Source organism: Dendronephthya gigantea, unplaced genomic scaffold (assembly GCF_004324835.1).
Source record: "Dendronephthya gigantea isolate DGI-Jeju-01 unplaced genomic scaffold, DenGig_1.0 000001F, whole genome shotgun sequence".
NCBI classification, from domain to species: Eukaryota; Metazoa; Cnidaria; class Anthozoa; order Malacalcyonacea; family Nephtheidae; genus Dendronephthya; species Dendronephthya gigantea.
Window position 1 is genome coordinate 1,336,018 of NW_021163011.1, and position 10,431 is coordinate 1,346,448.

At 36.7% G+C, this 10,431-nt stretch overlaps 1 protein-coding gene across 1 annotated transcript; it reads left to right on the forward strand.

Moving 5' to 3' along the window:
- The first annotated feature begins 1,909 nt into the window (after positions 1-1,909).
- Positions 1,910-4,557, forward strand: LOC114526208 (cholesterol 24-hydroxylase-like). Its single transcript, XM_028547727.1, has 4 exons — positions 1,910-2,515; positions 3,048-3,375; positions 3,517-3,589; positions 3,933-4,557. The coding sequence occupies exons 1-4, from the start codon at positions 1,913-1,915 to the stop codon at positions 4,420-4,422; spliced, it is 1,494 nt and encodes a 497-aa protein (XP_028403528.1). The 5' UTR covers positions 1,910-1,912; the 3' UTR covers positions 4,423-4,557.
- The last annotated feature ends 5,874 nt before the right edge of the window (positions 4,558-10,431 follow it).

Sequence of the window (10,431 nt, forward strand, 5' to 3'; positions counted from 1 at the left end):
CATCGCAAAAACTTACTCGCAAGCTCGCTGCGATTAGTTTCGTCCAATCACAATGCTTGTCAGTCTATTTTAATTAGATGCAAGAACTCGCAGCGATCTTGCGAGTTGATTTTACGATGAGTGGAAAAGAGGCCTTACACTTTGCCTTTGGAATTCGCGCTTATATAGTTATATTAAATCTTCAATCCTGCATGTGCGAAGTATGACGAGTCAAAGCGCTCATACACGACCACATCAACTTGTTAAACGGCGAAATAGCAGCGATATTACTAAAATAGTACCAGAATCTTCATGTATTAAATATATTCTTACCCCAATTCAATCTAAACTTAATCGAAAAGCATGAAAAGAACGGTTTATTTGTTCCTCCTGGAGGAATTGCCGTATCATGCGAGCGAAATCGAATCGCGCATCGGAAAATTAGCCAAAGCTGTGCACCACAACTCTTGGGAGACAAGACTGGGACATAGATAAATCCAATCACATACACATTTCAAATACTAGTATATTTCGCGCCATTTCAGACTTGCGACGACGAAAAATATTAAAAAAAATTAATAAAAAAAAACATCAAAAACAAAACAAAACCGAGGCGAATTTTCAACTCCGTCGCTGACGCCGGAGTAATTATACATATACAAATATCTGAATATTGCTAGCCTATACTGTAATACTTGTGAAAACAGATTTTCACTCACCAAAACATTTTCTCTTTCGTTTTACATTGCGTGAGTCATCGTTATCACGGTCTCTCAATCTTTCTGTATTTATTTGTTAGTTTATCACAAGCCCATCACACTTTCGGCTCAAAATTCACTTTGAAAATCAAAATCCAAGTCATTATGACCGGTCCGGTCCATATGGTTGGTTAGGAAACTGGTATTATTTATTGGACTGATCGCATCTGTATGGATAATCTAATTATTGTACATGCCACATACGGACATACCGTCGCAATTACTGGTAATCAAGCATATACAGTATATTTCTTCGGATTAGAAATCGAGCATTTATCTGAAATCTATAACGAAACAGCGCTGGGAACAAGCCGATAAAGAAAAAGCGTGAGCTGAACGAAGAATGAAAAGTTTAATTAATTGTGGGTCGAGCGAGTCATTGAGTTGACAGAGAAGTATAATCTGTATAGTATAACTAAACTACGTGAGAACAAGAGGAGACACTGGAAAAAAATGTGTACGAGTTACCTTCAAGGTAAACTATATAAATCTGATTGCTTTGAATATTATGGCGGGAAACGAGTTCGCGCTGGATGAATGTCTGTAGATCCCATTCGTGTTTCCATGTCAATGAGGAAACTTAAACATAAACATAAACTTAACAACCCCCAGAGCACCAGTATTCAATACTGGGATGATAATTTATCTATTTATATTATAACAATATCGCGGATGCACATTCAGGAACACGAAAAGATCGCACTTGTTATGCACCAATTGAAGACAAGTAGCTAATCAGTGATGGAAAGAATATCGGATTTAACAAATTATGCCGATGAATACTCCGATAATTTGGCTTGATAATGACTAAGTGATGTAAATTAATATGTTGCTAATTACCCAATCATTTGATATGGATTAGCAAATAATGCACTCAAATTACTTTAAACGATATACGCTATATTATTACGGTATAGAGAGGGATTATCAAGCAGGATTCCAACATCAATAACGCAGCCGAAATAAATGCAAACATTTGGACAAGGTAGGTAAAAACGTTTTCAATGTTTTCTAATCGTTAAAACAGTGGGCATGCATGCGTTTTATAAAAGGAAAGAATCACACAGTAGAAATGCACACATGCACGTCTCTGCCATGATCGCCATGGCTACAAGTATCATATCCGTGATATATCGCCACTCGACATAAATTAGACTATATTATAAGTCGAAAACATGGCTGACTCTTCGATGTTGTTAGCACTCGTTCTACAGCTCTTGTTCGTCTGCCTCATCGCACTTTTCCTTGGATTCACGCTGTATATTTATTACATGCACTACAAACTTAGTCATATTCCTGGTCCACCTCGAGGCAACTTTTTCTTTGGAAATTTACTGGAGATTCGTCGTAGGAGACTTGTCGAGGGAAAGAATATACATCAAACTCTAGCCGATTGGTCGACCGAATATCGCCCTGTATTCGTCATATGGTTCTTTCACGTCCCTTTGACGGTTGTCAGCGATGCCGATGTTGTTCGTGATGTGCTTGTCGTGAAGAACCTCCCCAAGGATCATTTTGGTTATGCGAGGTTTCAGTTTGTGTACGGGCAACGCTTTCTTGGATATGGCCTTTTCACCGACCTGAACCGTCTGACTTGGGAGGCTAAGCGACGCACGTTCACGCCGTTGTTCCATCAAAAGAAAGTTTATGAGGCGTTCCCAACATTAAACGCTTGCTGCGAGAATTTTCTCGAAAGACTGGAAACGTATGCTGATGGTAAAACCGAGATTTCCTTAGCTGATGAATTCCTGTTGGTTACCCTAGAGACAATCCTGAAGGTTAGTAAGTTTATCTATACCAACTTACAGTAAAAAAAACAAATTCCGAATAAACAAGACATCTTGAGAGTCAAAATATATGAATCAAGACACAGGTTAAATGTTGAAACTGTAAATTTTCGACTTTATTTTAAAGTCATCTTCAGACAGAATGAAATACAATACTTTACAACGCATATATATATTGAACACAGAGAGAGAGAGAGAGAGAGAGCGCACATGTCAATCGTATCCAGCATGTAGGTGAAAGGCCAGTAAATCCAAGCGACGAGAAACTTCAGTGATAATGTTATGTATGAATAACACTATGTACTTGTATTATTATTGTACTTGCATCAGATACATATTACTGTTCGGCGCTTTTTTAGTTTGTTGATATCTGGAAGGTAATAAAGCTGTCTGCATGTATACACGGTTATTAATATCCTATAATTAAGTAAAAAACTAATTATAAATTCATCGAATATAATTGTTTTGGCTCTAAAAAGATTAAAAGAGGTTCCTTATAATATTTTCGAATTGTTCTTTCAAGTGGTCATGTGATTTGGAAATGAAGAACGATGAAGATCGGCTTGCGTTTGAGGTGAACTTCAAAAATGCGTTGAGAGGTATTTCGTTAAGTTTCCAAAGTCCAGCAACCAAGTACAACCTGTGGTCAAGTCTGAAACTAAAGTGCACGGAGGGGGCACGTCTCACAAGAGAAACTGCAAAATCTGTCGTAGAAATGCGACAGAGGGATATAGACGCTGGTAACCAGACCCCGGAAGATGCACTGTCGTACGTGTTCAAATTAAAAGAAACCTTGCCTAATTGGAATATTGAAGATCTTGTGGATATGCTGGTAACCGTTGTATTCGGAGGTAATCGGTTGATGATATAAAAAGTTGAATACCTTGTATGATAATCTTTTTCGCTACTAGGACTTGCTCATTGAAATAGCTTTATAATGTGTACTGGAAATAAGAGCTTTAATGTTTACCTAGAATTTCATTCTTTTTCAGGAATGGACACTACAGGGAACAATCTTTGTTTCACTGCCCTGTCTATTGGCTTAAACCCGGACGTCGAAAAAAGGTATGAATTTAAGGATTTATGTCTGTTGTAACGAAAATTTAATTTCGTTATTCGTATTTTAAGGAATTACTATACCCAACCTGCTCTGGGTACCTCGATTAGTGCCGATTTTGTGCGCGTAGTACAGTTGAAAACGTCCCAAGACTATATTTGAATATATATAAGTCTCCTAAATTTGTGATGCTCTTTCAAGTTTTAAGATAGATGAACTTCTGTTTTCTACTTGTATGATCAAGAACTTAGTCCGTCATGCCTCTCATCTTGGCGAGCTCGGATTTTTCTTATATACATAAAATTATGCTGAGTTTCAGAGTCCCCTGTAAAAGTATTCGTTTTTCTACAGGCTTAGGAAGGAAATAGACAGTACATTTGGTGAAGGCGAAGAGATCAGAGCACAGGATATCATGTCAATGTCGTATCTCACTCAGGTGGTGAAAGAATCACTCCGTCTTCATCCTCCAACACCTGCATTGACTAGAAGAACCGAAAAAGATACCGTGATTGGTGGCATTATGATACCCGGAGATACGCCAATCATGGTGAATCCATATGTTATCCAGACACACCCCGATTATTGGGAAGATCCGAGCGAGTTCAAACCCGAGAGATTCTCTTCGGATGCGAAGCTCTATCCGCACGCGTACTTCCCGTTTTCACTTGGCCCACGGCGCTGCATCGCATCGCAACTTGCAGACTTACAAGTAAAGTTGGTTATTGCTCGTTTGTTGAAGAGATTTAAATTCGAATTGTTGCCAGGTCAAACCTTGGAAATAGCTGAGAACATTTCGTTCGGTCCAATCGGAACCGTTCGATGTAAGCTCAGTCTAGTCTAGGCAGCGGAACGTCGAATGCATGCAGCACAAATTGCAATTTGAAGTGATTGTAGCCTTGTAGGTTGATAACTTGACGCTATCACATTACAAAGCAGTTGCCTATAGTTTTGTACTAATTATATCTAAATTGAAATGGGGATGAAATAAATCTCATCGAAATCAACTCTGATCTGAATCATTAACAACCTTAAATATATATTCATATTTTACTGAACTCTTCAGTTCTTTTATATAGTGACTTATCCTTCTCCGACAACATTATCCGTTTTTTTTTCTTCGATACATACGGCACAAACTGTCATTTCGCTGCTCGCGAAGGGAACTTGCTTCGTTACTGACCATTTAATTTGGAATGGTTCGTGTTGAGACTTGAGTTTCCAGATGTATTTATAGACAATTCCGTTTCACCGGAATAACGTTCATGTTTGAATGATTTCAATAATTGCTGAATCTTAATTTGAAACTGCCCGCGATGTCATCCCAATGCAATGTTTGTTTTCCCTCCCATTACAAGTAAAGGACTTGCGCTTTGTACACGATGCTTTTCATTACGCAGTTGCCGTTCAAAGGGCATTCTTCTTTAACTCGACAGTTGCAAGATTTAGAGGGGGTCGAGTTGGTTGCTTTAGGATGCTATGATTTTGTGATTACAAATTTGTAATTACGCGTTTGATTTCACGCCAAATTGCACACATACAAGTGCAATTATCATTATATATATATATATATATATATATATATATATATATATATATATATATATATATATATATATATATATATAGAGAGAGAGAGAGAGAGAGAGAGTGAGAGAGAAAGAGAGAAGGCATTAAGAGGGGATTTTTTTAGTATTTTTCAGTGCTTCCACTTTCATGTTTGAAATTTCCCTCAAGTAAGGCTGGAATTTCGATAAATTTCACAAAATTTTCAAAAATTCACCAAACGACATGTTTAAATTTCCATAAAATTTCCACGAAAGAAGTCAAGAAAAGGAAGTATATTTTAAGGCATTAAAGTTGTTTTCTTTCAATTTCTAATATCAAATTATCAATAGTGTTCCATAAATGCCAACAATTACTACAGTAAGTTGTTTACTCACTTTACTCACACTGAATTGATGATTTTCTAAAATCCTCTAAAATGTGTTAAACATGCTGAAAATGCCTTAAAATGTTTACTAAGACGACTTTTTTTCGTTTTTAAGCGCATTTGATATTTTTTTGAACATGGAAAAATTCGTAAAGTTAAACAAATTCGAAAATTTTCTAAAATGGGTTCCATGCTAAAAATGGCTTCAATATTTACTAAGGCTAATCTACTTCGTTTTTGGGCATATTTGTTTTGGAGCAATAAAAAATTCAAAAATATAATTTCGGCCAAAATAGTGACGGATACTTATCCCTACCAATTTGGGCAAAATTAGGGATTTTCAAAAAATTTCTGAAATGTCTTAACATGCTGAAAATGAATTACAGCCTATACCATTTTGGCTGAAGTTTTGAAGTTAATGAAAGACAGTGTATTTTTTTCATTTCCGAGCCCTGAATAAATATGCCTAATCTATCAAATTAGAAAGCATTTATTATTGGTTGCTTCATAATGGGAAGGAATATGTTGTGACGAGCGGATGGTACCGTGTAAACGCAGCTTAGGAGAAGTGCAGTTTTAATATCTGTTGCGTTATGTTGGAGATTTGGAGTACAATTTCAGCTGTGAAATAAGTGGCAAATGTTGAAACATGCTAAGGAATCTGAGTTACCATTTTCCTCAAATTTTAATTTGTGACCTTTGAATTCAGACTAAACTTCATTAAAAATTCAAAACAATCGCACCGTAACCATTAGCTTTACCTGGGCCGCATATACTAGCTTATGGCGAGATAATGCTGCTCCTTTTCTCAATGGACTCCATGCCTGTGATATTAAGCATCAGCACAAATGTTGATATTATTAAGTTAAAGCTACGAATAAAATTTAGTTTTGTGCGTTTAAGACAAGAAAGTAAATCATCATAATCAATTTAAACTTATAAATATATATATATATATATATATATATATATATATATATATATATATATATATATATATATATATATATATATATATATATTTATAAGTTTAAATTGATTATGATGATTTACTTTAAAGCATATTTTCTTTATGCTTACGAAAAGAGGTAAGGTAATCAAATAACCATAGCTGTTAGGCACAAGATCTTGTAGCCTAATGGCGAGGACAATGGTCTCCCAAGTCATAAATCGATAATTCGAACCTACCATTACTGTTTTTCATTATGAACTTTGTGAAAAGGATAAAGTGAATTAAATAACCACGACCGTTCAGCACAGGATTGTGTAGTGTTGTGGCGAAGACAATGGTCTCCCAAGAGGTAAATCGACGGTTCGAATCCTGCCATAACCGTTTTTCATTATGAACTTCGTGAAAAGGATCAAGTAAATTAAATAACCATAGCAATTCAGCACAAGATATTGTAGTGTTGTGGAGAAGACAATGTTGTACACCCCAAGTGGTAAACCGATGGTTCGAATCCTGCCATAACTGTTTTTCATTATGAACTTCGTGAAAAGGATGAAATAAATTAAATAACCACAGCTGTCCAGTAAAAGATCTTGAAGCGTTGTGGCGAAGACAATGTTGTCCCAAGTGGTAAACCGATGGTTCGAATTCTGCCATAACCGTTTTTCATTATGAACTTCGTGAAAAGGATCAAGTAAATTAAATAACCATAGCAATTCAGCACAAGATATTGTAGTGTTGTGGAGAAGACAATGTTGTACACCCCAAGTGGTAAACCGATGGTTCGAATCCTGCCATAACTGTTTTTCATTATGAACTTCGTGAAAAGGATGAAATAAATTAAATAACCACAACTGTCCAGTAAAAGATCTTAAAGCGTTGTGGCGAAGACAATGTTGTCCCAAGTGGTAAACCGATGGTTCGAATCCTGCCATAACTGTTTTTTATTATGAACTTCGTGAAAAGGATGAAGTAAATTAAATAACCACAGCTGTTCAGCACAAGATCTTGTAGTGTTGTGGCGAAGACAATGTTGTCCCAAGTGGTAAATATATAATTCGAACCTACCCTAACTGTTTTTCATTATGAACTTCGTGAACAGGATAAAGTAAATAAATAACGACAGCCGTTCAGCACAAGATCTCCTAGTGTTGTGGCGAAGACAATGTTGTCCCAAGTGGTAAATCAACGGTTCGAATCCTACCATAACTGTTTTTGACTTGAATTTCGTGAGCAGGATAAAGTAAATTAAATAACCACAGCCGTTCAGCACAAGATCTTCTAGTGTTGTGGCGAAGACAATGTTGTCCCAAGTGGTAAACCGATGGTTCCCATCCTACCACACCTGTTTTTCATTATGAACTTCGTGAAAAGGATGAAGTAAATTAAACAACCATGGCAATTCAGCACAAGATCTAGTAGTGTTGTGGTCAAGATGTTAGTCTCATGTGTTGACAGTCAAAGGTTCGAATCTCGTTTTGGATGAAAATTTTCGTTATTAATAAAACGTGCTAAGGTTATGGTGAATAAATTGGTGTAGGCTTCCAACAATCACCAGGTAGCCTTGTGGTAAAGTCGTGGACTATCAAGTACAAGATCGTGGTATCAAGAACAGTATGGTACGTTCCTCATGGCGGTGGAAAGAAAAGGAAAAATAAAAAAATGGTAGGAATGTTGCTCGGAAGAGGTTTGTACTCGATTAATCTTTGCAAATCAAAGTTATGTTTAGGGAAATCAGGGGATAGATAGGGTGAATGAGGGGTATACGAGTACAAAAAGACTTAGTAATTGGGCGGCCTCGGCTCCCGGGGAAAGGAAAAGGGTATAGGTGAGAAAACGCTATATAAAATGTTTAAGTCTTTTTGTACTCATTTAAACCTCTTTACCCCTATTTATCCTCCTATTTACTCCTATCTATCCCTACTTTTTCCTATCCTCACATACCCCCAACTATCCCCTAACACCATTAAATGTTTGAAGAAAGCTTGCTTTGAAAGTCAGGAAAGCCGGGGGAAAGAGAACCCCCCTCAGTCTACTCCTCGCCCAAGGCGAGGGCATATTCGCCCTCTCGCTCTACTCCTCTCACACTCACAAATTCTCACTTTATTACCTTGTTCGTTTTCGGTTTGTCCAAGGCTTGAACCATCGTCTGTATATTTGGCAGATCATCGTCGTCACCATTACACCACCAGTTCTTGTGGTGAAAGCCAACAGTTTTTTTATTTTACCTAATCCTTTTTGGAAGTATTTTTGATAAAATGGAAGAAAAAACTTTCCCATCTCGGACCCGAACCTCCGCCTTTAAACTCGCAGAGCACTGCCTTTACCAGCAGACCGCACGATCTTGCGATGAAAGGCTGTACTTTTTTATTTTACTGAATACCTTATGGGTAGGATCTCAAATGAAATAACAAATTAAAGGAGTTCTTTTTAACGCTCATGATTTATTTTCTCGTCTAAAACACGCACACAACTGTATCTTATTCGAAGCTTGTAACCTCATAGTAGCCATTTGTGTTCTCGCTATAATATCACATACAAGGTATGAAGTGCCTTAAAGCACTATTGTTTCCATAAGTTAGTTGTTATATGCGGCCCAAGTGAAGCTAATGGTTACGGTGCGATTGTTTTGTATTTTTAATGAAGTAGATTCAAAGTAAAGTACAAGAATTAAGAAAAGCTGAATACTCATGTTACTGAGAATGGAAAGTTGATAGCCGTAAAAACCCGTCTGAATGTGAATTGGGGTAATGCGTAATCATTACGTTAATAATTGTGTTTATTTTCCGTAGCCTTCTTCCGTCTCCGTCGTCGACCGTGCTGATATTTCTCAAATTCGTCTGATTTACTGATCCGTCTAAATGCGAATTTAAGACGAGTTTCTCTCCCAGACGAGTTTTCCGTCTTCGATGAGTTTCCCGTCTTTAATGAGTTTCCCGTGTATATGAATTCGACTAAATGTATACAACTCGTATAGTCATGAGGCAACAAGCATTACATCTGAAATTGCAAATAAGCAAATATCCTGTTAAAGAGAAATTGAATATTTATTTCAACACTGTTTGTAGCTGCTTCGTCTAGCCGGTTCGTCGAATATAAAATGCACTAATCTAATATTTAAACCTTTGGGGTAAAGAAAGAGACCAACGGCTTAACAACTGCTTTACGACCACATCGTTTGTCGATAAGCTATTGTTCTCTATTTGACTTAATCGTTTCTTTGAAGAACTTTTAAATGAATAATTATGAATCGTTGCCGTAATATTGTACAGTTGCTGTTTGTTTGTTTGTTTGTTACCGCGGTTAACTGCGGAAATTGCGTTTTAGAACTGAACTTCATTTTTCTTAGCGTTTTTTATATGGGACGAACCGGCTAGACAAGCTATAGCATTTCGACTCTTTATACAAAAAAGTCTTGAGATAAATAGTTAATATCTTCTTATCTGGATATTTGCTTCAATTGCGATTTCAATTACGAGGTGCTTGCTTGTTGCCTCATGATTATACGTGTTATACACATTGAAATACACTCTTAATTCTTGTACTTTTTTCTTTTAAACTTATTTTGAAATGCATTGTTAAATCTTGTACTTTACTTTGAATCTACTTCATTAAAAATACAAAACAATCGCACCGTAACCATTAGCTTCACTTGGGCAGCATATAGCAACTATAGTGCTTTAAGGCACATCATACCTTGTATGTGATATTATAGCGAGAACACAAATGGCTACTATGAGGTTACAAGCTTCGAATAAGATACAGTTGTGTGCGTGTTTTAGACGAGAAAATAAATCATGAGCGTTAAAAAGAACTCCTTTAATTTGTTATTTCATTTGAGATCCTACCCATAAGGTATTCAGTAAAATAAAAAAGTACAGCCTTTCATCGCATGATCGTGCGGTCTACTGGTAAAGGCAGTGCTCTGCGAGTTTAAAGGCGGAGGTTCGGGTCCGAGATGGGAAGGTTTT